The sequence below is a fragment of the Dryobates pubescens genome, chromosome 10, assembly GCF_014839835.1.
Source record: "Dryobates pubescens isolate bDryPub1 chromosome 10, bDryPub1.pri, whole genome shotgun sequence".
Classification (NCBI taxonomy): domain Eukaryota; kingdom Metazoa; phylum Chordata; class Aves; order Piciformes; family Picidae; genus Dryobates; species Dryobates pubescens.
Window position 1 is genome coordinate 1,427,212 of NC_071621.1, and position 27,896 is coordinate 1,455,107.

Below are 27,896 nucleotides of genomic sequence, written 5' to 3' on the forward strand. Positions count from 1 at the left end.
CTTCCCTATTTGCCCGTTGCTTCTTCCATGCTTTTCCCTCTATGCAAAAATAAGCACTTACACTGCATAAACTAATGTGTGCATGTATGTGTATGCACAAATATTTATGTATTTCAATATATGAAAATGTACAGATGTCTCTCTGTAGAAACACACTTGTCAGTCTTAACTGCTAATGCACCATAGGTGCTTTTTAGACTTATTAGTAATGTGATGTTTCATAACCACAGAAGATTTGGAAGAGAAGATACTTATTAATCTTTTAGCTAGAGACTGGTGGGGCAGCACCTTGAATTCTGTGTTCAGTTTTGGGCCACTCACTACAAGAAGGATGTTGAGTTGCTGGAGCTTGTCCAGGGAAGGGCAACAAAGCTGGTATGAAGAATAAATCTTATGAGGAGTGGCTGAGGGAACTGTGATAGAATAGAATAAACCAGGTTGGAAGAGACCTTCAAGATCATCATGTCCAACCTATCATCCAACACTACCCAATCAACTAAACCATGCAACCAAGCATCCTGTCAAGCCTCGCCCTGAACACCCCCAGCGACGGCGACCCCACCACCTCCTCAGGCAGCCCATTCCAGTGGGCAATCACTCTCTCTGTGTAAAACTTCCTCCTAACCTCCAGCCTAAACCTCCCCTGACGCAGCCTGAGACTGTGTCCTCTTGTTCTGGTATTGGTTGCCTGGGAGAAGAGACCAACCTCCGCCTCACTACAACCCTCCTTCAGGTAGTTGTAGAGAGCAATAAGGTCACCCCTGAGTCTCCTCCTCTCCAGACTAAGCAACCCCAGCTCCCTCAATCTCTCCTCATAGGGCTTGTGCTCCAAGCCCCTCACCAACCTTGTTGCCCTTTTCTGGACATGCTCCAGCAAGTCAACATCCTTCCTAAACTGAGGGGCCCAGAACTGGACACAGTACTCAAGGTGCAGCCTAACCAGTGCAGTGTACAGGGGCAGAATGACCTCCCTGCTCCTGCTGGCCACACTGTTCCTGATGCAGGTCAGGATGCCATTGGCCCTCCTGGCTGCCTGGGCACACTGCAGGCTCATGTTCAGCCTACCATTGACAAGCACCCCCAGGTCCCTCTCTACCTGGCTGCTCTCCAGCCACTCTGACCCCAGCTTGTAGCTCTGCATGGGGTTGCTGTGGCCAATGTGCAGAACCTGGCATTTGGATGTGTTCAATCTCATGCTGTTGGACTCTGCCCATCTGTCCAGCCTGTCGAGGTCCCTCTGCAGAGCCTCTCTACCCTCCAGCAGATCAACTCCTGCCCCCAGCTTGGTGTTGTCAGCAAATTTACTGATGATGGACTCAATGCCCTCATCCAGATCATCAATAAAGATGTTAAAGAGCATGGGGACAGCACTGATCCCTGGGGCACACCACTAGTGACTGGCTGCCAGCTGGATGTGGCACCATTCACCACCACTCTCTGGGCTCGGCCCTCCAGCCAGTTCCTAACCCATCGCAGTGTGCTCCCATCCAAGCCATGGGCTGACAGCTTGGCCAGGAGTTTGCTTTGGGGGACGGTGTCAAAGGCCTTGCTGAGGTCCAGGTAGACGACATCCACAGCCTGCCCCACATCCACCAGGCAGGTCACCTGATCATAGAAGGAGATCAGGTTGGTCAGGCAGGACCTGCCCTTCCTAAACCCATGCTGGCTGGACCTGATCCCTTGGCCATCCTCCAAGTGCTGTGTAATTGCACTCAAGATGACCTGTTCCATAATGATTGTTTAGTGTGGACAAGAGGAAGCTGAGGGGAGACCTCATTGCTCTCTACAAGTACCTGAAAGGTGTCAGCAATGGAGAATGGAGTCAATGCAGATGACCAATATGATCTAGTATCATTCTAGTATATTCCTTTATTGTACGAGTGTTGTACGAGTATAGTGCAAGTATAGTGAGTATAGTATATAGTGCATATTAAGGGAACTTCTGCAACTTATACAGACTTGGAGAGCATCGTTGGCATAGCTTCATTGGTTCCCCATGAGTGACTACACATTGTACTATTATAGATTATTGGTCAAACTACTAATAACATGCAAGGTTGTTGATGCAGGTGCACGTCCTGTTATTCCCAGATAACTTTCTGTGTTTATAGCTGTGTTTATAGCTACCAGTGCCCTGCTTTAGTTACATGCTGCAGGCACAGCACTGTTTTGCTAAACTGCTAGTTTCTTCTGCACTTATGCTGAGCATGGCCTACCACCATGTCAGGCTCTAAGCCTGTACTGCCAGATTGCTCACACTGCTTACTGCCACCATTGCCACAAGGAGGTTGTAGTGATCTGGGTTTTGGTCTCTTCTCCCTAGTATCAAGTAATAGAATGAGAGGAAATGTCCTCAAATTGTTTGAAGGGAGGTTTAGATTTGGCATTAGGAAAAATTTAATTGCTGAAAGGGTGGTCAGGCATTAGAACAAGCTGCCCAGAGAGGTGGTAGAGTCACCATCCCTGAACGTGTTAAAAAAACATGTAGACATGTTACATGGTTTAATGGCCACAGTGGTGTTAGGTCAGTGGTTGAACTGGATGATCTTGGAGGTCTCTTCCAACCATAATCATTCTGTGGTTCTATAATAGAAAACATTACAACTTCTAATCAGAAAAAATAGAGGCAAAAGTTACCTGTTTTTTTTCCTGTATACTGAATCATGGTGTTTGATATTCTCTCACTTCTTCCTCTGACAGCCTGTCCTCCTTTTTTTTTAGTCATGGCATATTTTACCTGGTATCCAGATCATATCTTGTAGTAGATTGTGTGGCAGTGATACTTTGTTGCCTTGACATGCCTTCTGCATTCAGATTCTTGGCAATACCTGTGGCAGTGTCTATTTCTGCTGTATTTATTATTAATTCTGTTACTTTTGTTGGTAGTGTGAGAGACTAATTCTTATCTCTCCTGATGTGACTCAACAAAGATAAAATCACCTTTGCTGCTGGCCCAGACAATGGAACCCAGGCCACAGCCATCATTACCTTCAGTAATATGCATACAAGCTCATCTCCACCCATCAGGACCATTCCTGGATGCAACTCACCCTGTGATTGTATCATGAACTGAGATGTGCCCCAACAAAGGATTGCTCACTGGACTGCAGCTGTCCTGGAAATGGGCAGAAGCAAATCAACCTAAAAACTGTATAAAAGACTTGAGCAACTACTGGCTCAGTAGAAGGAAAACACAGATGAAGAAAAACACAGAAGGACAATGCTGCTGAGAAGGAAAACACGAGAGAAGGAAAAGTCTGGGGCAATGCTGCTCTGAAGAGAAATGGAGAGAATACCAGGAGAGGAAAAATGACAAGAGGCATCACCATGGAGCCCAGAAGAAGCAGAACCCTCCCTCCATGTCCTAAGTTCCACCTGCTGCAACTCATGGAACTGAAAAGGCTGCCCAGAGGACCACATCTCTTCTACAGCCAAAGCCTTAGCACCCTTTCTCTACAGACCCAACATCTCCTGCAGCACCTTTCCTCCACAGACTCAAACTGTCCTGGGGGGGGTGAGGGCTGTGGTAAAATAATTCCTTTCCTCTTCTCTCTCTCTCTCTTCTCTCTCTCCCTCTCTATTTTCTCTCTCTCCCCTTCTGATCCATCCACTTTATTTATGTAATAAATAGTCTAGCTGTTGATATTTTGGCCTCGTTTGTGCCTCTAATTTCACAACATGGGAATATTCAAAAGAACTGAGTCTCTTCCCCCCATCCAGACCAAGACATTAATATTGGTGTAGTTGGCAGGATTCCCGTGCAGTGAAAGTATCACAGCAAGACTATTGCATTTCTGAGAACCCCAAACTGTGTGTGTCTCTGAGACGTACTTTGAGTACGTACTGAATGTGGAGTCCAAATTCGTGTTTTCACTCTCCTGCAAGGGAAGTGACCAGAGAAGGACAAAGCAAAAGTTTTCAGAGAGACTGGGTGGGAGATGTGTGTGCTTTCTCGGGGAAAATTAACTGGGGTACAAATGTTCATTTTATAGTGTGACCTCCCCAAGAATCCTCAGTACCCTGGTTTGGGAAACCCAGTTTTGGTGATATTTTTAAAGTGTGTATTCTCTCGGGGAAGGTGTGGCTTCCCCAAGAAGCCCAGTATTGAAGGAAAAGTTAACAAGCTTTTGCAGGTGTGTGTTCTCTCAGGGAAACAGAGTGACTCTTCCCTAAGAAACACAGGGTTCTTACCCTGTTGTAACAGAAAATTTGAGGAACAAAAGCTGAGAAGCTTTTGCAAGTGTTGGTTCTCTCAGAGAAATAGTGTGATTTTCCCTTGAGAAGGCCAAGTTGGTTGTTCTTCCTGTGTGTGCCCTCTCCTGGAAAATCTATTGTGTATTTTTCCCGGAGAAGAGTATTTTGGAGTAAGCCTTTTAAAAGTGCACATTTCTCCAGGGAAGATTTTTTGGGTACAAACAGTGCTTTTGGTCTGACTTCCCCGTGAAACTTAGTGCCTTATTAAGAAATGCTTTGTGAAACAAAAGAAATAGCCCCAACTGAGAGGCTTTTTAACCTCTTAGAAGATCATGGTGCCCGCCCATCTGTACAGGTACTTGACTGGGCCCGTGAAAATTGGAATAATTTCCAGAGTGTGGCTGATCATATTTTGGCCCTGCAGAAAGATGCAAGAGCAAAAGCCAGAAAAGGCAAAGCTTTTATTTGTGCAGTTTTAGGTGCCTGTTTAGCAGCTTCAGTGAACAAAAAAGAGGTATGGCATGAGTAAGAGAATAAAACTATTTCCTCTTTACAGGACTTAGTTTCGTCACTACAAAGTCATGTTGTCATTTAAAAGACATGGTGGCAGATCTTAAAATTCAATTGGAAAAGGAGAGGAGGCAAAATTCATATTTGTAATCAAAACGAGATGTGAATTACCCAGATTCTGTCCCCATGTACCCTTGGACAGAACTGACAGCAGCCAAGGAATCTGCTGTGCATGTCAGACCTCTCATTAAAACTGAAATTTTATATGAGGGTGGGGAAACTACCCCCCCCACACACTATCACAACTAAAGTGACACCTTTCTCCTACACTGTGCTAGGCAAACTCCGCAAAGAATTTGTACACTCTGGTGGGGAATCTGAGGTGGAATATGTATGGCGAATTTCAAAATCTGGAGGTGATCAGATTATGTTAACAGAAGCTGAAGCCATGGGCTATTGGGGTGATAATGTTTTTCTAAATATGAAAAACAGAAGTGGACCCTGGAGCCTTACCCAGTGAGCTGCCTATTGGGCAGGGAGGTTTGATCCAAAGGAGAGAGGGGAACCTGTAGTTCTGCAGGGAGGGATGAATCAGATAATGGAGAATGTGCAAAAAGCTACATGCCTTCAAATGATATATAAAAGAGAACTAAAACATCATTTTGAATCCCCCCTTTCTCTCCTGGTGGATGCAAACAGAATGACTCCTTTGATCAGGGGTCTCCCTGATTCAGTTAAAACAAGAAGTATCCAGCTCCAAAAATAAATATCTGATACCCTGTTATGAATATCCTGGTGATTCTGTGATTTGTGTTAAAGGTAGAGAATTCAGAGTGCACTGGGACTGGGGGTCAGAAGCTTGCAGGAGCCTGTTTTGAGGACAAAGGGGGAGCTGCATATTTTACAGACTTAAAGAGAGACAGTGTGTTTGGCTAATTGGAGACACCAAGGCTGAGGAGAAGAACTGAGAATTTGTTTTCTTTAGATCAGAAGCCTGGACGACTGAGCATGCGTGGAAGTGGATGCTTTGACCCCTACCACACAGAATGTAGGGAGAAGGGATTTGATCACCTATTCTGAAGACTCATTATCATATGCCTGCCTTCTATTTAGCATAAGCTTGTTTATGTAGATGATGTAACTATATAAGATGAAGAAAGCTATTGTAAAGCTGCTGTGGGGTGAAGTTTAGTACCCTCGCATGCCCAACCGGTTGCTTTGCTTGCTTTTATTGCCTTTTATTACCTTTTAAAGATCTTTTAGTGCCAACTGTTACCAAAAACTTTTACCAGGAGTCATCTATAACAGATGGTGCATTGGACGGGAAACGTCTGAACCTTCACGTCTTTTGAACTCCAAATGAAGAGGCGCCTCACTGCATTTGCGGTGGCTTCGTTGTATTCAGAAGATGGAAAGGTCAGCACCATCAGAACTCCAATAAAAGCAAGCAAAGAAATTTTTTTTTGTTCCTTTTTTTGTTGTTGTTTTGTTGTTTGTTGTCCAATTGGAGTACATGGACCCCGTAAAACTTTGTGTACAAGATCCAAGCGACGACGACCACGGTGGTGAGAATACCGCTTGGGGGGGCAGGATTCGGCTACACTGGGATTCGGCTACCTTAGTTTGAGTGTTTGAGTCTGCTGTTTCAGGTTCCGCAAGGGGGGAGGTACGGTGGATCTGGCACAGTGGATCTGGCTGGTAAAGAAGAGGGGTATTGGCGAGTAGGAATTATTTGGATTATTCCACTTGCATGAGTATTTGTGGTACTGTTCCACTTGCATGAGTATTTGTGGTTTATTCCACTTGCATAAGTATTTGTAGTAGCCAGGGTTAGTATTCCTGAGTAGGAATTGTTTGGATTATTCCACTTGCATAAATATTTGTGGTAGTCAGGAGGAAATGGGACAAAAGAGTAAGTCATCAAAGCAGGACAGAGAGAAGGCTTTACCTTCTATTCCTCCAGAGAGTCCATTAGGGCTGCTCATTCAGTATTGGGAGGATGATGGACAGAGAAAAGGGAAATCAAAGCAAAGAATGATTCACTACTGTATGGAGGTATGGCCAAAAGAACCATTAAGACCACATGTGTCTGTTTTTGGATCTTTTGAGGATTGGATTTGCCAAGCTTTGAACCATCATGTGAATTCCAGGATGCAAGCTGCTCTAAGGGAAAATTTAACAGCCGGAGGGAGCCAGCCTGACTTGAAGCCATGGACATGGGAAGAAGTGGGAAGGGAGTTATTAGATTATGCCAGGCAGTATAGTATACCTGAGGAAATTAAAAAACCTCAAACTAGAGGCTTGAGGCATGTGAAAATGATTCACCCACTAAGCCCCCAGGGCCAGTTGTGCCTTATTCCTAGTAGGCACCTGTCTCGGGCCAGGGAACACTTGAGTACCCAGCAATATTGGTGGGGGGTGGGTCAGAAGAAAGGTATTCCAAAAGAACTGGTTGATGGGGTATCCACAAGGCAATTAGAAATGATGGTGAACTGCTGGGCTGAACCTAAAGAGAGGGCTGAGGCCACTGCTCCCCTCTTGGTGGGACCATTTGGTGAGGGGAGGGGTATGTCCCCCAGGGGAACTTCACTTCTCAGTGGTGAACGGGGTGGAGGGTGTGGGGTGTGAAGCATGAGTCAGGAGTTCACCAAAAAAATTGTACATGGTTTGGGAAAAAGCTTTTGTTTGTGTTTAGCTTGGCTTTGAGAGAAGTTGAAACAATCAAGGGTACTTACACACCCATTCAAAGTAATTAAGCCAACTCTGTCAAGGACAGCACCTGAGAGAGTGGCTCAGAGAACCTCTGTGTGTGGAACCTGGAAATACTAGTTTTGTATGTTTTGAGGCTGTGTTTCTTATTTAAGTTCTAACACTGAAGATTCCCTAATGTGTTGTCAAAAGGACTTGTCTTGTTACAATATAGAAGACCTCTCAAGTTTTGCATCACGGAAGACATCTTTTCAAGGACTGTACTTTCAATATACCCACATGTGACCGTTTGAGGCTGTGCCTTTAAGAAAGGGACAGTGCTGGGACACTCTGGCTGGATATTTTGTAAACAAAGATGGATCTAAATGAATTTCATTGGTAGATTGGTAGAATGCAGGTTTAAGTTTTAGTGCAGTGGGAATTTTTTCTCAGTTCCTCTTTGTTCTTCCCTTTCCAGCTTGTCTGCTTCTGGGCATCTAGCCAGAATGACCTTGGAAAACAGATAAGCACTAATCCTGCATGTGCTTGGAGGCCTATTAAGATTTTTCTGCCTTAATAACTGCCTTTTCTCTCTCTAACTCTTTTTGGGGAAAAAGGGAGGTAGGGGGAGAGAGGGGGTGCAGGGGGGAACTCTCCTCTGTACCCGGGCAGGGTGGGAGTCTTGTTCCTGTATCTTTCTTCGCTGTATATTTCTGTATATATATAGTAAACACTGTATATATTGTGTATATATATATATATACCCTGCATTTTCACATTGCTTGTAAATATAGCATTCCTTTGCTTTTCCGCACTGAGCTAGCTGTGGGTGTTTTATTCATTCTTAGTGGGGGAGGGAAAGCTGGGCCTTCTCTCAACCCACTACATTCCTTTTTTTGGCAGTCCCAACATGCAGCCCAAAAATAATTAGCTTGATTTATTGCCTGTTCAAGTCGGATTAGCAAACATGAAAGTATTTTCGATTTTAGAGTGTCTGTTCTTTTTTGGTTTTGGGTCCTGATCTACAAATATTGTTTGAGTTTACTTCTCAATCATATAGGTAAATATCTAATGCATGAATTTTATTTATGGTTTATGTATAAAATCCAGCTTCTATATGGGGTTTTTTAGGCTAAGTAGATACGGAAACATAACTTCGACCACTCTGCCAATTGAGATAAGGGAGCTTAAGATTCCAGTAGGTGAAAGAGTAATTTTAAGTGATGACTGGGATCCAAAGGTGATTTATTTGATGTGTGTGAATCTGCTGCTGCTGATAGTGATTGCGTATTTGTTATATGCTTTGTACCAGGATAAGAAGGTATCTAAGGCCAAAGCTGTGTGGACAACTGCAAGACGACCCTCTGGCTCTTTGGGCTGATACTTACAGATTTCCCAAGGCAATAATGGCCAGTAGCAACACAGATCTAGGGGTTAAACCCTGCTATTGCAACCTATAGAAAGACTTCTTTTCCCAGTTCCTGAAGGTTCCACCCCCCATGGCTTTTAGGGTGGTCTTTAGCAAGCCATTGTAGCGCTTGACCTTCCCTACAGCTGGTACATGGTATGGGATGTGGTAAATCCACTCAATCCCATGTTCTTTTGCCCAGTCCCTTATGAGATGGTTCCTGAAGTGGGTTCCATTGTCTGATTCAATCCTCCCAGGGATGCCGTGTCTCCACAGGACATGTCTCTCTAGGCCCAGGATGGTATTGCAAGCAGTGGCATGAGGTACTGGGTATGTTTCCAGCCACCCTGTACTTGCCTCCACCATGGTCAGTACGTACTGCTTGCCGCTGCGAGACCGAGGCAGGGTGATGTAGTTGAACTGCCAGGCCTCTCCATACTTATATTTTGACCATCTCCATACCACAGAGGCTTCATGCGCTTGGCCTGCTTGATGGCAGCACAGATGTCACACTCATGGATAACCTGTGAGATGGCCTCCATAGAGGTGTCCACGGATCTGTCTCGAGCCCACCGGTATGTGGCATCTCTCCCTTGGTGGCCAGAAGTGCCGTGGGCCCAGCGAGCTAAGAACAGCTCACCCTTGTGTTCCCAGGCCAAGACTATTCAGGAGATTTTAGCAGCCAGATCTGCTTGGTGGTTGTGCTTGTGCTCCTCTGTGGCTCTGCTCTTGGGGATGTGTGCATCGATGTACCGTACCTTGGTTGGCAGCCTGTCCAGGCAGGCAGCGATGTCTTGCCACAGGTCAGTGGCCCAAAGAGGCTTCCCTTTTCTCTGCCACCCATTCCTCGTCCATTCCTTCAGCCACCCCCACAAGGCATTGGCTACCATCCAGGAGTCAGTGTAGAGGTACAGCACTGGCCAGTTCTCTTGTTCCGCTATATCCAGGGCCAGCTGGACAGCTTTTACCTGTGCGTACTGACTGGATTCACCTTCTCCATCCTTTGCTTCTGCCACTTGCCTTTTTGGGCTCCTGACAGCTTCCTTCCATCTCTGCTTGCTGCCTACAAGCCGGCAGGACCCATCTGTAAATAGAGCATAGCCCTTCTCATTGTCAGGGAGATCATTATACGGGGGAGCATCCTCAGCACAGGTCACTGTCTCCTCTGGTGGCATTCTGAAGTCAGCACCCTCTGGCCAGTTGGTGATCACTTCCACTATGCCAGGGCATTCGAAGCTCCCCATCCGAGCTCGCTGAGTTTTCAGGGCCATCCACTTACTCCAGGTAGCATCTGTGGCATGATGTGGGGTTGAGCCTCTTCCTTTGAACATCCAGGTCAGGACTGCAAGCCTTGCAGCTAGAAATAGAGGCGACTCAGTCCCAATTACCTCAGAGGCAGCCCGGACACCCTCATAGGCAGCTAGGATTTCCTTCTCTGTCACGGTGTAGTTGGTCTTGGAGCCTTTGTACCCCTTACTCCAGAAACCTAGGGGCCTGCCACAAGGCCCCAGGGGCCTTCTGCCACAAGCTCCACGTAGGACCATTCTCACCAGCCACAGTGTACAGCACATTCTTGATCTCTGGTACAGTTCGAACAGGTCCCAGAGCCATAGCCTGGACCACCTCTCGTTTGATCTGGTCGAATGCCACCTGCTGCTCAGGTCCCCACACAAAATCATGTTTTCTTCCTTGTTACATGGAAGAGAGGCTTCACAATTTGGCTGTACCCAGGAATGTGCATTTTCCAGAAGCCCACAAGCCCCAAAAAGGACTGTGTCTCTTTCTTGTTTGTGGGCTGCACCATAATGTCTACCCTGTTCACCACCTCCTGAGGGATGTTGCGACAGCCATCTTGCCATTGAACACCCAGGAACTGGATCTCCCTTGCAGGCCCTTTTACCTTACTTCTCTTGATGGCAAAGCCACCCTCCAACAGGATATTGATTATCCTTTTACCCTTCTGGTAAACTTCCTCTGCTGTCTCACCCCATACAATGATGTCGTCGATGAACTGCAGGTGCTCAGGGGTTCCACCTTTCTCTAAGGCAGTCTGGATCACCTCATGGCAGATGGTTGAGCTATGGACCCAGCCTTGAGGCAACCGATTCCATTGATACTGTACCCACCTCCATGTGAAAGCAAACTGTGGCCTGCATTCTTCTGCAATGGGAATGGAGAAAAAGGCATTGGCAATGTTAGTTGTGGCATACCACTTGGCCACCTTCAATTCCAGCTCATACTGGAGCTCCAGCATGTCCAGCACAGCAGCGCTGATCAAAGGAGTCGCTTCATTCAGGCCACAGTAGTCCACGGTCAGTCTCCATTCCCCATCTGCCTTCCACACTGGCCATATCGGGCTGTTGAAGGGGGAGTGAGCCTTGCTGATCACCTTCTGGCTCTCCAGTCATCGAATCAGTTGGTGTATGGGGTGCAGTCTCTGTTGGTCCTGTATTGCCTGCGATTTACTATGCTAGAGGCAAGAGGTAACTTCACATCCTGCACCTTATGGCTACCCACTATGGAGGGGTCATCTGACAGCTCGGGCACGGTGGACAGCTGTTCTTTGCCTGCAGTCTCCACAGCTGCCACCCCAAATGCCCACTTGTGCCCCCCCGGGTCCTTGAAGCATCCCTCCCACAGAAAGTCAATGCCAAGAATGCAAGGTGCATCTGGACCAGTCACTATATCATGCTTTCCCCATTCATTCCTGGTCAGGCTTATCTCATCTTGCAGTATAGTCAGGTCTTGTGAGCCCCCTATGACTCCCTGAATGCTTATGGGCTAAGCCCCTTTGTACCTCAATGGTATCAGGATGCATTGGGCCCCTATGTCCACCAGACCTCAGTACTTCAGGGCTTCTGAAGTGCCAGGCCATTTCACATACACATCCCAGTATACTCTGTTGTCCCTGGCCTCCACGTGACTGGAGGTAGGGCACCTCTAATGCTGGCAGCGATGCCCACACTTGTTACAGGGTCCTGTGTTGCTAGGGGAAGGGTGTCTTGAGCAAGAGGGACCACTCTGAGAAACTAGGGCAGCCCTTCTCCTGGATGAGTTATCCCCGTGGTGCCCACCTTGCAGTTCCCGCACTCTGTTCCAGAGGGCGGAGGTGGGTTGGCCATGCCAGGTGTCCATGGTCACAGAGGAACCTCCACAGAGACCCCCTTGACATCCCCCAATTGGCTTGGGGTGATCTCCCAGGGGAAGGTCGCCTGTTCCTGATTGCTGAAGCCTGGACCCATTCTGAAGGAGAAGGGGAAAAAAAGGCATCGCTCCCCTTTTTCAGTTCAGACATGGAGGTCTTGATCTCATTGACAATGTCTTTAGCCATAGTTTCTATGGCTGAGATCAGGGGATTCTGATTTACGCTGTCCTCATATTCCCTTAAATCATTGGCAAACTCACAGACAGTTTTACGACTTCCATCCTGTCCAGTCAAGAGTATCCCTCCTAATATGTGAGCATATTTCTGAGGAGCACCCCGGGTGAGTTTCTTTACGAAGGGCCGTCTCATGGGCACCTCATCTGGGTCTGAAGGGAGCTGGCCTTCCCCATAAATTATTTCCAGCACAGCCATCTGTCTCAGATACCAATTGCCCTGTTCCATAGTTGTCCATCTAACTGGGGCACAGGGCAGGTCATCTCTTGAGTGGTACCGGCTCTTGATGGTGTTGAGAATCCGGGCTCAGAGAGTGTGTTCCATCGAGTTTGGCCAACTCTTTGTCCAGATCAGCATCACGAGTCAGGGAGCCTAAAAGCTTCACCTCCCTCTTGTCCAGGTCCACTGTGCCCACCCCCTCGTCCCAGCATCTCAGGGCCCAGCTTAGTATTGGCTCACCCTCTTTCCTTGCGTAGTCCAGACGAGTTTGCCTTAGTTCCTTTCTGGGTAGCAATGTAACAGTTATTTCCTGGTCTGACTCAGTTTGGCTCAATAGCCAGTCAGAACCGCTGCCTCGGGACAGCACCACTCGCTTTTTGAGTTTCTGCTTGGCTTTTCGCCTTGTTTTCAGGGTTTAGCAGGTCGGGAGGACTCCTCGGGGGCAGGGATTGAGGCGGGCTCGTGCTCTCACGAGCGTGCACGGGAGCAAGTGCCTGACGTCAGTCGCGGGAGATTTAAATCCCGGCCGGGCTGTGCGGGCTGCGCCAGTTTGGCTCGAGAGCCTTTCGGCTGCTTGCAAAAAAAAAAAAATTAAAAAATTGGTTTTTGTTTGTTTGTTTGTTTTTTTGTTTTTGTAGTCACTCATATGCTGCACCATGGTCGTTACTCGGACCAAGGGCAGAAAAACAGCATCTACCCAGACAGAGTTGTTTCTCCAGCATGCTGGAGTCCAGGCTGCCAGCTGCAGAGAGTGCTTCAGCCTGGCAGTTGGAATAGAGGGAGAGGGAGAGGACACCTGTGTCAGGTGTGAGCAGGTGAACTTTCTCCTCAGCCTGGTGGCTGAACTGAAGGATGAAGTGGCCGAGCTGAAGGAGGAGGTGTCTAGGCTGAGGTCAATAAGGGAAAGCGAAAGGGAGTTAGATTTGTGGGAGAAGGCTCTGCAGATCTGCCCTGCTGAGGGACGGGCCCATGAAAACAGGGATGGACACAGGTCCCTGCCAAGCGTGGCAAGAGAAATCCATCCTGTCCCTCTCCTCCTCCTCCGCTGCCCTTGCATAATAAGTGTGAGGCCCTGCAGGCCAAGGGGGGTGGGGATGAGAGGGCTGAGGAGCAGCCATCCAGAGGGGAGATCAAGGCCAAGTGGTCCCCACCAGCTATAACGACCAGCTCCACAAAGAAAAGGAGAAGGGTTATAGTTGTTGGGGATTCTCTCCTGGGGGGTACTGAGGGACCCATATGTCGTCCCAACCCATCCCACAGGGAGGTCTGCTCCCTGCCCGGGGCGTGGGTAAGGGACATTGCAAGGGGAATCCCCAAGCTCATCAGTCCCTCTGACTATTACCCTCTGCTGGTAATACAGGCTGGGAGTGATGAGATCGACAGGAAGGGCACCAGGGCAATTAAGAAGGAGTTCAGGGCCCTTGGACAATTGATTGATGGGGCAGGCACGCAAGTGGTGTTCTGCTCAGTTCCCTCAGTGGCAGGGGAGTACACTGAGAGGAACAGGAGAACTCACACCATCAACAAGTGGCTCAGGGGATGGTGCCAGCGGAGGAACTTTGGTTTCTTCGATCATGGGGCAACTTTTACGGCACCCGACCTGCTGGGTCCTGCTGGGGTGCATTTATCTAGAAGGGGCAAGAGAGTCCTAGCACTAGAGTTGGCAGGGCTCATTAGGAGGGCTTTAAACTAGGTCTGAAGGGGGTGGGTGAAGATATCGGTCCCTCTGCAGAGGAAAGAGTAGGGCACAAGGTAGGGTCAGTTGAGAGGTGGGGAGCCCAGCTGCAGTGCATGCACACCAATGCACACAGCCTGGGCAATAAGCAAGAAGAGCTGAAGGTCCTAATCCACCAGGGCAACTATGATATAGTTGCCATCTCAGAAACATGGTGGGACAACAGGCACGATTGGAGTGCTACACTGGGGGGTTACAGGCTCTTTAGGAGGGATAGGCGAGGGAGAAGAGGAGGAGGGGTGGCTTTGTATATTAGGGAGACACTTTCTGCCACAGAACTTGAGGTGGAAGATGAGGGAATTGAGAGCCTGTGGGTTAAAATCAGAGGGCAGCCCAACAAATCTGACATCCTGGTTGGAATCTGTTATAGACCACCCAACCAGGATGAGGAGGTTGATGAATTATTCTATAAACAACTAGAGGCTGTTTCAAGATCATCAGATCTTGTCCTTGTGGGTGACTTCAACCTGCCAGATATCTGCTGGGAACTTAATTCAGCAGAGAGAAGGCAGTCCAGGAGATTCCTGGAGCAAATGGAGGACTGCTTCCTGACGCAGCTGTTAAGCGAGCCTACCAGGGGGCAGGCTCTGCTTGACCTGCTGCTCTCCAATAGGGAAGGGCTGGTGGGAGATGTGACCGTGGGAGGCTGCCCAGGGTGCAGTGACCACGAGATAGTGAAGTTTTCAATATGCAGGGAGATAGGGAGGAGCACCAACAGAACCTTCACCTTGGACTTCTGGAGGGCAAACTCTTTAAGAAACTTATTTGTAAAGTTCCCTGGGTACCAACCCTCATGAACCGAGGGGCCCAGGAGGGTTGGACCTACTTCAAACAGGAGCTCTTGAAGGCACAGGAACTGGCGGTCCCCATGTGCCGAAAGATGAGCCGGCGGGGAAGGCTCTGGGCCTGGATGAGCAAGCAGCTCCTGGAGGAATTAAGGGGAAAAAAGAGACTGTATCACCTCTGGAAGGAGGGGAAGGCTTCTCGAGGTATGTTCAAGGAAGTGGTTAGATTATGTAGGAATAAAATTAGAGAGGCAAAGGCCCAGATGGAACTGAAGCTGAACACCTCTGTGAAAGACCATAAAAAGCATTTTTACAAATATATCAACGCTAAAAAGAAGGGCAAGAAGAACCTGCACTCCTTACTGGACCTGGAGGGGAACATGGTGACCGAAGATGAGGAAAAGGCTGAGGTCCTGAACACCTTCTTTGCCTCGATGTTTAACAGCAAGGTAGGAGTCCAGGATGAGTGGCCTCCTGAGCTGGGTAATAGGGTCGGGGAGCAGTGTAATGCCCCAGAAATCCATGAGGAATTAGTTTGGGACCTGCTGAGCCACTTGGACACTCACAAGTCCATGGGACCGGATGGGATCCATCCTAGGGTGCTGAGAGAGCTGGCAGATGAGCTGGCCAAGCCGATCTCCATCATTTTCCTCCAGTCCTGGCTCACTGGAGAGGTCCCAGATGACTGGAAACTGGCCAATGTGCTGCCCATCCACAAGAAGGGACGGATGGAGGAACCTGGAAACTCCAGACCAGTCAGCCTGACCTCAGTGCCAGGGAAAGTGATGGAGCAGATTATCCTGGCAGCAATAACTGCACCTGAAGGATGGCCAAGGGCTCAGGTCCAGCCAACATGGATTTAGGAAGGGCAGGTCCTGCCTCTCCAACCTGGTCTCCTTCTATGATCAGGTGACCCATCTGGTGGACGTGGGGAGGCCTGTGGATGTAGTCTACCTGGACTTCAGCAAGGCCTTTGACACCGTCCCCCACAGTAAACTGCTGGCTAAGCTGTCAGCTCGTGGTTTGCTGTGCTGGGTTGGGAACTGGCTGGAGGGCCGAGCCCAGAGAGTGGTGCTGAATGGTGCCACAGCCAGCTGGAGGCCGGTCACCAGTGGTGTCCCCCAGGGATCAGTGCTGGGCCCCATCCTCTTTAACATCTTCATTGATGGTCTGGATGAGGGGGTTGAGTCAGTCATCAGCAAGTTTGCAGATGACACCAAGTTAGGAACAGATGTTGGTCAGTTAGAGGGTAGAAAGCCTCTGCAGAGGGACCTCGACCGACTGGACAGATGGGCAGAGTCTAATGGCATGGCATTTAACAAGTCCAAGTGCCGGGTGCTTGGCCATGGCAACCCCATGCAGAGCTACAGGCTGGGGTCAGAGTGGCTGGAGAGCTGCCAAACAGAGAGGGACCTGGGGGTGCTGATTGACAGCCGCCTAAACATGAGCCAGCAGTGTGCCCAGGTGGCCAAGAGGGCCAATGGCATCCTGGCCTGTATTAGGAATAGTGTGGCCAGCAGGAGCAGGGAGGTCATTGTGCCCCTGTACTCTGCATTGGTTAGGCCACACCTTGAGTCCTGTGTCCAGTTCTGGGCCCCTCAGTTTAAGAAGGACATCAAGACACTTGAACGTGTCCAGAGAAGGGCAACAAGGCTGGTGAGAGGCCTTGAGCACAGCCCTGTGAGGAGAGGCTGAGGGAGCTGGGATTGTTTAGCCTGGAGAAGAGAAGGCTCAGGGGTGACCTCATTGCCCTCTACAACTACCTGAAAGGTGGTTGTAGCCAGGAAGAGGTTTGTCTCTTCTCCCAGGCAACCAGCACCAGAACAAGGGGGCACAGTCTCAAGCTGTTCCAGGGGAGGTTTAGACTCGAAGTGAGGAAAAAGTTCTTCACTGAGCAAGTCATTTGTCATTGGAATGGGCTGCCCAGGGAGGTGGTGGAGTCACCGTCCCTGGAGGTGTTCAAGGGGAGATTGGACGTGGTACTTGGTGCTGCGGTCTCGTCGTGCGGTCTGTTGGGACAGGTTGGACTTGATGATCCTTGGGGTCTCTTCCAACCTTAGTTATACTGTGATACTGTGATACTGTGATCTTCATCCACCGCTGGGTTCTGTGAGGTGCTGGGGCCTGCTGAGGTTCCTTCCTCACCATCTGTTTTTGCAATGATTTTTGACTTCTTTTCCTGCGTGTGGTGACCGGTGCTAGAGAGACTGCATTGGCAGGAGCATCAAGGGTTAAGTGTGGAACTGCTGGTGGTGGGGCAAACCCTTGTGCCTGGGGCTCAGGCTGAGATCTGGAACTCTCATTACAACCTGACCCGTCCCTCTATGTGTTTACAGAGTGCTTACAATGCCCACAGCAGACACGCCCCCAGTCATTAAAGAGTACAAAGGAGTATGTTATCACCCTCCAAACAGCTCTTAATGGGTTAGCTCTTCCAGTCAGCTGCTGTGGCTCAGTTGGTAGCACATAAGACCCTTAATGGGAAGGTCATGAGTTCAAGCGTGCTAGTGGGCAGTAGTGTCCTCCCTACTCTAGTCATGAGGTCTGTGGTGTCAGGTTGGACTTGATGATCTATGAGGTCTCTTCCAACCTTAGTGATACTGAATCTACCCAACATGGTCACAGCAAATGCCCCTATAAGGATTACATTTAAGCATATGGAGCATATTGCAATGTAAAGCAATTTTCCATCTGTGGTAGGTTGAGAGAGGGCTTAGCTCTCCCTCCTCCACAGAGTAAGAAACCACAACTAGCCCAATCGAAGAGCAAGCTATATATTTACAAGCATATATGGAAAGCAGGTTATATATGACACAATATATACAGGTATTTACAATATATACACAGAAATACACAGCAAAGACAAATAACACAACAAAAATCCCTCCCCGAGGGAGAGATCCCCTCCTTGGAACCCCCTCTCTCCCCCCCCTACCTCCCTTTTTCCCCAAAAAGGGGTTAGAGAGAGAGAAAGGCAAGTTACTAAGGAGAAGAGTTACTAGTAAGCTTCAAAAGCCCATGCAGGATTAGTGTTTGCTTATCTGAAGGCCAACTCCAGCAGTTCGCAGAGAAGCAGGCAGGGAGAACAGGCTGAAACCAACTCCCCCAACTCCCAAACCCAACTGAACTGAGGAAAAAAAAAATTCCAACTGCTTCACAATCTAAAGCTGCATTTTTGTTTATCAACCAATGAAATTCGTTTAGAATATCAGAATGTTTTGGTTCTAGTACTGAAAACATTAGCCAGTGTGTTCCAGCAGTGTTTGTTCTTAAAGGCACAGCCTCAAACGACCACACCATCACAGGCACTTTTATCTACACCATTGGTTTCATAGCCTGCTTCAGGACAACTTCCTATGTTAGAAAAGTTACCACTGACAGTGAAATTCAATGAATTCAAGAGATACATGCCCAACTTCATTGGTAAAGTTTTTATCCAGTTGAGCAGCATCTCTATCATTAACCACACCACATGGTAAGTTATTAATTTGTAGATGTGGGTCCAAAAGATCCAGCCAAACACCCATGCAAAGGTTTGGACTATCAGGTTCTTTAAAATTGCCATCTCCACTTCCAGTCCCTTTTTCAGAACAAGTATCGCTTTCCCAATACAAGATTACTTTCCAAACCCCATGTTGGAGGCGTCAACTGAGCTTTAGCTGGGAGTTAAAAGCCCAGATGGGGGAAGAGGCTGAGACTCTCTCCCCCACTCCCCCCTCCGCCCCCCAAACAGGGGAAAAAAAAAGGGTAAGGAGCACTAAACAATAATCTGGAGTCAGCTTGGAAGTAGAGAGGTGAAGAATTTTCTTTAAAAAAAAAAAAAAAATATATATATATATATATATATATATATATATAACAATAACAGGAAAGGTTCACAAGGGGCAAGGAACAAGGGTGGATGGGAGGGGGACAAGAAAGAGTAATACAAACCCAGTCTTTCTCTGAGGAGGTGCAGAGGCAGCAGGGAGAAGGATCAGGTCTGGCCACATGGCTGAGGAGCAGGAGGGCAGCTGCAGTAGCTCTCATCCAGCAGAGGCAGAAGCCAAAAGGAGGGCCAACAGCTATGATGTCCTGCTTTTTATACCCTAGCTGGGTAGGAAGGGGGAAGTGGAACAGACTCAGCTTCCTAGGGGAAAATGCCCTGCAGGGAGGGTAAAGTACCAGCAAACCCTCCACCCAGCTTTGTTTTGATTTTTTTTTTTTTCAGAAAAGGGCATTAACCCACCACACTCCATTATTCCTCTGCTCCCCATGGTGGGAGGCAGGGCACCCCCTAATTCTGGGGAATATGTCCATGTGCAGTTAGCACAGTGTCCAGTGTTTAGAATTGGAATCCCTGTTGGAGCTATTAGAGTTGTTCTGGGAAACTGAGGAAGTAACAGGCACCCTTCTGGTAGTGCTACTTCAGGTTCTGCCACTCTGCAGTTCCTTTAGTCTCCTGAAAAGATCAGAAGTCAGTTGACCATCCCATCTGTTCATGTTCTCACCAAACTGATCATGCATAGTTATCCAAATGCTCCCATGTGATTGCCTCTGTTGTCAGTTTTGGTTTGACCTGTTTTGGAATGACCTCCTTGCTGGACGTCTGTTTCTAACAGCTGAAATTTGTATCCATCTGGAAGAAGAACTGGAATGATCTCCTTGTGTCAATTTGGAATTTTAAAATTCCTCCTTCATCTCTTTCATGCAATTGTGAGTTTTTCCACACAGAGTTTCAATGGTTGAAACCAAAGAAACATGTGTGAGACTATCCTGCAGGTGTCTCATTTGATCAGTGAAATGGCCAACCATAGGAGGAGCTCCATCATCATTTCTTGCCACAATTCTGCTTGCCAAAATAGGAGTAGCAAGTTTGATGAGCTTTTTAGGAAGACCTGTTCCCGCAAGAATTTTGGCAGGATTCAGAGCACCATGATCACTTTACATCACCTCTCACAGCAAATTCTCTCAGACACTTAACTCCCTCATCCATTGTGTTCCAAGGTTTAGGATTCCATGGAAGGTCATCTCTCAATGGGTACCTTACAAGAGCTGCCAGTTAAAGGCATGTACAAAGAGAAACCTTACCAAGACACCTGCCTAGATGTCTATTCCACTATCCTTTGAGAGAGTTCCTAGCTGAGATGCTGACTTGTGTCCCACTATTAGAGCTGGTGCACCTGTATCAAAACATGTGCCAAGCCAAGTTAGAATTGGATCATTCTCTCTGATGTAATCCTTCCTCACATGCCTTATCTCCTGCCTGGGGCCTTTGGCAGTCTGAATGTCATCATCTTCTGTGTCTGTTTCATTTTCCTGCAGTTGCTATTGCCATGCTTCTGCTGCCACTCTCTAAAGGATTTCTTTAAGCTCAGAGGCACCTCCATTAGCTGCTGTCTTACCAGAACCTGTATCCTGTCCTGAATCTCCAGTATCCAGTGTTGGTCTCAATAACTCAGCTATGTCTTTAAGACAAACCTTTTCTTCATCCACAGCAGGATCTTTTCTAACAGAAGTTCCCTCACCAGCAGAGGAATCTTGCTGCTCCCCCCCATCAACTCCTGCATTAGCCTTTCGACCACCTCTCCAATCTAAAGCCTCTACTTGCTTAATTGGGGATGCGTTTGGATTTACAGCAGGCTTAACAGAATCTGACAGGTTTTGAGACAAAACAGCTGCTGCAGAGGCCACTTCCAGTCCTGTCAATTAAGAAGGAAATGATTTTGCCTCTCTAAGGGCTGCCGCAGACATTGTGGCCGTCATCTTAGGTGCTGCCACTGCTCCTGGCTGATTGCCAGAATTACCGATAGCCCCGTTCAGAGATGCCTTAGCTTCTCCCTTTCTATTTTTCACTGTTTCCCCTAACTCCTCATCACTAGAAATCTTTGGATTCGAGTTAGACCTGCTTCTCCTACATCTAGGTCTGCATTTAAAAATGAAACATGTCTTAGATACTCGTCTTTCACAGAGCAGAGCCACTAACAAGAACACATTGATTATTACCAACAGTAGGATTACACACAGCAAGCAAATTACTTTTGGATCTCAGCTATCACTAAGAATGACCCTTTTACCTACTGGAATTTTGAACTTATGGATTTAGATAGGTAATATTGTGGCAGTCACATTCCCATATCTCTCAAGCCAAAAGAACCCCAAAAATCAATCATAGAGAAGCTGAATTTTATACTTAAACCAAGGGTACATCAGATATCTCCCAATTTTATCACACAGAAATCTGACAACATATTTGTAAACAACACCACTTAAAGCAGAAAAATAATCAGATGTAACAGAATCCAAAACAACTTCATGTTTGCTCTCCTGATCTCAGCAGGAATAAATCAAGCAAATCTTCCCCCACGTCTGGAAGCCAATTATTTTGTGTAATGTGATAGTTGAATCCACCCACATCAACAAAAACTTGTCTGAACTCAGTCGGGGAAGCAAATAAAAAAGCTGTATTTTACAAGCTACAATGGAATGCAATGAATATGTACAAAATATACAGTATTTACAATATTATACAGGTATTCACAAAAGAGAAAACAACACAGAAATCCTTCTTGGGCAGGAGGATTCCACCTTGCCTCTCCCCAACCTCCCCCTCCCTTTCCCCTCTGGTTAATTAGAAGAAATGAGAAAAGGAGAGATGTTAGGGAAATTTCAGTTAGTTCAACAGCATTGTTAAGAAGTTAGTAATGCTTATCTCAAGTTTAGCTGATAAGAAGTCTCTGTCCAGCAAGAAATGGCCAGCATGCCAGCAGAAAGATGGAATGAGAGAAGAATGTGAGATATTGCTATGGTACATCTCACATCTGACCAATGAAATTAATTTAGAACAATCTTTTGTTTTCCTTTTTACACCCAACTGTAGATTTGCTCAAATTTTTTTTAAAGGCACAGCCTAAACTGTTGCAGACATTTACATTATGTAGGTTTTAGAGGGCCTGCTGTATATGCCAAAGGCCTAACTGACACTCTTTTCTTAGGAAGGTGAGGTAATGTGGTGCTGCAATAATTTTATTATTTCTTCCTTTCATTAAGTGATTCATTTGTATCTTTCAAGATTCATGGAGCGAAATATATATTAGTATACTTTACTACTTTACTTTTTAAAAACATCTAGTTCATTCCAAAGTAAAAACTGCCCTATATTAGTATGACCTTTTGAGACATCTTGTAGCAGTAGTATTGATCACTGACAGAAGTTTTAGAAATAATGCAGAGAACGAGCAGCACCTCAGCTAAAGTCTATATAAATCTCAGCTGTCTCTCTCACTTGGAGTAATGCTGATGTTGCAATACTTATTTAAAGTGAGGAAGAACTTGGCTGCTTTCATGTTTCTAAATATAGTATCTGGGTGGTCCAGGACAGTGAGCAGTTTATAACATGTCTGTGCAGCAAAGTTAATAAATCCATTTAGTATGTGAACCTCTAAACCTTCCATCATCCATTAAAAATATTGCTCTGCTGTTGACAGTAAGTGTCACTAGCAAGAGAGACCTAGAGGAAGATCTAGTACACTTGCTTCCTGTAACATTAAAGCTACTTTAATTATGGGTCATTTACTTGGTTTCTTTGGTAATTAAGAGTTTTAATTGCTTCTAGTTCTAGGGAATTAGTTAAGCTTTTAATTTTGCATATTGCCTTCCATAATCATTCTCTTGTACAGTTAGGTTAGTGGCATCATGGAAGTCAATTAGGTCTTTCAACTCAGAGCAGTGAAGTACATTTCTTTGTATGGGCTGGATTAGAAAAGGGCTCTGAAAGGTCTGGATAATGCTATCCTATGCAACATTTAAGCTTACTCTTCAAAAGGCAAAGCCTGTCAGAGTTCCATCTGCTGTCCTCAGAGTCTTCATGGTGCTTAAGGTCACAAACTAAGGTATTAAGAACATAACCTATAGGAAGAATCATGCTACCATTCTAACAGTAATTGTTCCAAAGATCTATCAGGATCAGCTGGTCACATATTTGTAGTTAATAATACTGATAATGATCAACATTTGAAAATGTCTGTTGTGGTTTAGCCCCAGCTGGCTACTAAACACCACCCAGCCTCTCACTCCTCCTTAGTTGGTGGGGGAGGGAATCAGAAGAGCAAAAGTGAGAAAACTCAAATGTTGGTACAAAGATGGTTTAATAGGTAATGCAAAAGCTGAATGTGCAAGCAAAGCAAAACCAGGGATTAACTTACTACTGGTCAGCCATCTCCAGGAAAGCAGGGCTCCATCATGCATGATAGTTATTTGGGAAGATAAACTCCATCACTCCAAATGTCCCCCTCTTCCTTCTTCCCCCAGCTTTTATTTGCTGAGGATGATGTCATGTGATATGGAATATCCTTTTGGTCTTGGGGTCAGCTGTCCCAGCTGTGTTCCCTCCAACCTCTTGTGCACCCCCAGCCAACTCACTGATGTGAGAAGCAGAAAAGGCCTTGATACTGTGGAAGCACTGCTCAGCAGTAACTCAAACATTCGTGTTTTATCAATGCTGTTTTCAGCACAAAGACAAAACGTAGCACTATACCGGCTACTATGAAAACTAGCTCTAACCCAGCCAAAACCAGCACAGTATCACACTGTTCAAACTGGAATTCAGTGATTGTTTAATGGAAATGAGCACAAAAGAGACTCATGTGATGTCACTGCCTCACTAACTTGCTGAAGATTATTACTGGCAAAGTAGAAAACACCTCTTGATTTCTCTTGATATACTTCAAGTGATTGCTTACATGTTGACAGGCAAGAGTCAGTATTTTAAAAAGCAAAGAAGAATCTCTGATACAGATGGATATCTATATAGTGCAGACTTTTAATACATCTTGCAAAAATGTTTTTTTTTTTTAATATAGTAAAGTTCTTGCAATTTGCAATTTGGTTCTCTTAGAGCACAGCCAGGACAGACATTGTGCATCTCTCATCTTCCCTGGTGAAATAGTTCTGTTAGAGAAGCTAAAAAAATACCGTATAGTGTTGTATATTCTCCCAGTGTGTCATATCTGAATTTGGTCAAAAGTTAAACTAAGTTTAGCGAAGCATTATTCTTAGCCATTCAATATTAGCTGCCACAGTGTATTTTGTTGTGAAGAAAAGGATAAGAAAATCCATCATGGGTATGTAGGAAGGAAGTTGGTAAATTGATAATGAGTGTAGAGAAGGGTTTAATGCATGAGACAGAAATTTGTGATAAGGCAGAGTTGCACTGTCTGAAGAGTGTGGGGAAAATTGTACTAACCATCCCAGTATTTGTGTTGAATTACTGAAATTACTTGTGGCAGTCATTTGGTTAACAGTAGTAAAAGCAGCACTAATAATATTGAGTTTGTACTCATTGTAAGTCAGAATTTTTGGTTGGGTGCCAAAGGTTGCTTTGGATTGTCCATGACAAAGAATTCAAACTCACGAGTGGGTAATGTCAGGATGAGATGTTTCAGTACACATCTTGTGTAATGAACTCCAGAAACATGAGTTTGATAGCATTCTTCTGACAATTTAATTTTATCTTACTCTTCATTCATCTAGGGTTGTAATATTTACCTAAGCAGTGTGGTCTTTCCCCTCTTGTGTATGTAGGAATTGCCACCTTTGTAAGTGAAAGCACTGCTTTTCCCATTTTACAGGTTGTAAAGTTGATCTTGAAGAGTAAAATTGCTCATTTAAAAAGGTATTTAAGCACTTGCTTAACTTTAAGCTTGTGCTTAAACCCATCCCTATAAAACAAATCACTTAGGAACATCTGGGTAACCAGTTGCTGAAATTTAAAAAAGTGTGTGCATGGTTTCTTGAATTGAGATGAATATAAGGTTAATTACCATGCAGATGTTCAAACTGAGGAGTTTGTCCTTGTTCTGATTAGGGGTATCTAAGCTGGGAGTTGAATTTTGCAACTTTTATTTGGGATCAGACTATCTTTTAAAAGATTAAAAGTTCATTGTAACATTATTATGTCATGTTTTCCCTTCACCTCCTTTTTTTGTAGTGTCTTGTGTTTGAAGATTCACCACTTGGAGTCAAAGGAGCCCTGGCAGCAGGAATGCAAGTAGTTATGGTTCCAGATGAAAAATTAAATCCAGATCTTAAAAAGGAGGCAACACTACTGCTGAACTCCATGGAGGATTTCAAACCAGAACTATTTGGTTTACCAGCATATGATTAATACCTAATATGATGAACTTGACTGGAAAATAGGAAAGTAGAATGTAATTTTGTTATGCAGTTATTTTGCGTCTTTACTTCTCTTCCTCAAAACTAGAGCACAAAAATCCTGTTCACACCAAGTCTTCTACTCAGTACTTTTGAAATGTGACTGGAAAACATATGATTTCTCCTTACAATAAATGCTAAATTAAAGAAGCAGTTCTGTCTTGTGAAGTCTTGTTCTCTGCACATCATAGTGTTTTCTGGTGTGGTGGGTTGACCCTGCCTGCATGCCAGGAGCCAACCAAAAATGCTCTCTCACTCCCTGACACTACCATGGCAGAGAGGAAATATAGCAGGAAAGTTCTTGGGTCAAGACAAGAGATCATCACTCATCAGTTGCTGTCATGGGTAAAACAAACTTGGATTGAGGAAATTAGTTTATTACTAATCAGAGCAGAATAATGAGAAAGAAAGCTAAATCTTAAAATTTCTTCCCCTCACCTCTCCCTTTCTGGGCTTAACTTCATTCCAAATTTCTTTACCTCCTCACATTCAGTGGCACAGGGGGATGGGGAATAGGGATCAGGGTCAGTTCATCTGATGTTGTTTCTGCCACATTTTCTTCACCAGAAGGATTCCTCACACTCTTCCCTTGCTCCAGCATGAGGTCCCTCCCACAATGAGACAGTCCTTCATAAACTGCTCCGGCATATGTGTCCCTTCTGTGAGCTGTAGTTCTTCAGGAACAGACTGCTCCAGTGTAGGTCCCCATATAGTCACAATTTTTTTCAGCAAACCTGCTCCATCCATGACCTTTTCTTTCCACTGGTCCACAAGTCTTGCCAGGAGCCTGCTGCAGTGTGGGCTTTCCACAGGGTCACAGCCTCCTTTGGGTGCATCCACCTGCTCCTGCATGGGCTATGGGTGCATATCTGCTCCACCTCTCACTTCTTTGGGCTGCAGTGGGGCAACCTGCCTCATGGTAATCTTCATTATGAACTGCAGCACAGTGTTTGCTCCATCACCTGGTGTCCTAAGAACTGTCTCACATATTCTCACTCTACTCATTGGCTACAATTGCTGCTGTGCAGGCTTTTTCCCCCCTTCTTAAATTTGTATCACCGAGGTGCTACCACTGTCACTGATGGGCTTGGCTTTAGTCAGCATCAAGTCTGTCATAGAGCAGGCATTTGCTTTGCTGGATGTGGGGGAAGCTTCTACCATGTTTTCAGAATCCACCCCTGTAGCCTCTCCACTACCAAAATCTTGCCATGCAAACCAAATACAAATCTGTTTCTGGTATCATAGAATCATAGAATCAATAAGGTTGGAAAAGACCTCAGAGATCATCAAGTCCAACCTGTCAGCCAACACCTTCTGACTAACTAAACCATGGCTTGAAGTGCCACATCCAGTCCCCTCTTGAACATCTCCAGGGATGGTGTCCCAGCAGCAACATCCCTAAGTATCTGTTTCTTATTGTCCACTATATGAAACTTGAGGGCTTTGGAAGAAGCAAGCAAAACAAAGCATCCACCACCGCAAACAACATTGCTGGAGATCTCTTGCAACTATCAGCATCCTCCTAAGGTGTTGAGAGCAGCTTCTCTGCCACTCAGTTCTTGGCTTTTGCATCTGGCAGTGGCCCACACGAGCTCCTACACAGCTCAGCATGAGGACAGTGCTGAGCAAGCAGATCCTGATGCCCCCCCATTTCATCAGGACAGATAGGGGTCTGTTTATAAAAAGCTACGTGTGTAGACAGATTTGGGTGGAATCTGGAAGTACATGTGTGACATGGTGGAAGCAGTGTCTTTTAAATGAAGAAAGCTACATTATGTGGAGTTTATACCTGTTTTCTAAGTTGAATGATGTGGCAATGCCAGAGACAAGCAGTGTGAGCAATCTGGCAGTGCAGGCCTAGAGCCTGACATGGTGGTAGGCCATGCTCAGCATAAGTGCAGAGCCAGCTATCAGTGTACCAAACAGTGCTGTCTTGCAGCATGTAACTAAAACAAGACACTGGTAGCTATGAACACAGCAAGTTATCTTGGGACCACAGGACATGCACCTGCATCAACAAACCTCGCGTGTCATCAGTAGTTGGACCAATAATCTGTAATAGTGTGATGTGTGGTTACTCATAGGGGACCAATGAGTCCATGCCAACAAGGCACTCCAAGTTTATATAAATTGTAGTTCTCTTGCTACGCACTTCTGCCTTTCCTATCCCTTCTTCTTCTATGCTTTACTGTGCTATACTCACACCATAGGCCTGCACCATAGGCCTGCAATACTGGAACAATAAAGTATCAATACTCAATCATATTGGTCAGATGTATTGACTCCAATCTCTGTCCCATTAGAATGATTGTATTCATCATTTTAATAACTGAATTTCTAATTGAGTGTCTACATGTAAAGTATTCCAAATTTGTGGTTAAATGTCTAACTCTGTAAGTACAAGGAGTATGAAATATGTCAAGTAAGAGAATTTCCATATATTATGAGAAGACTTCTTTGGCCTCATTTTTTTAAAATACCATCTTTTAATCTATGATCTTGCTCACAAAAATCTTCTCTAAGGTTGTGGGAGTTTTTTGGTTGGTTGGTTTGTTTGTTTTTGTCAGGAACAAAAGATCAGAGACCATATGGTATTCAAAATGAGTTTCCTTATATTTTTTTCCTAGTGGATTAAAAACCCCAGGCTTTTATGTAGACTGTTACTACTTCCTGGTTTTGTCTGTTCATACCTCAAAAAATTATGAAAATTTTATTCTGTATGATCAGTGAAATATGACCTAAATGGTACCAGAAAACTTTTAGCATGTATATTATAATGGTTTGCAG

The 27,896-nt window shown here is 45.8% G+C and overlaps 1 protein-coding gene across 1 annotated transcript in view; it reads left to right on the forward strand.

Annotated features, from left to right (window-relative positions):
• The window catches only part of PUDP (pseudouridine 5'-phosphatase), a 90,641-nt gene extending 65,165 nt beyond the window's left edge, over positions 1-25,476 (forward strand). The window contains exon 5 of the mRNA XM_054164823.1: positions 24,886-25,476. Within this exon, the coding sequence (XP_054020798.1) occupies positions 24,886-25,062 (177 nt within the window). The 3' untranslated portion in view covers positions 25,063-25,476. The remainder of the gene's footprint in view (positions 1-24,885) is intronic.
• Positions 25,477-27,896: the final 2,420 nt, after the last annotated feature.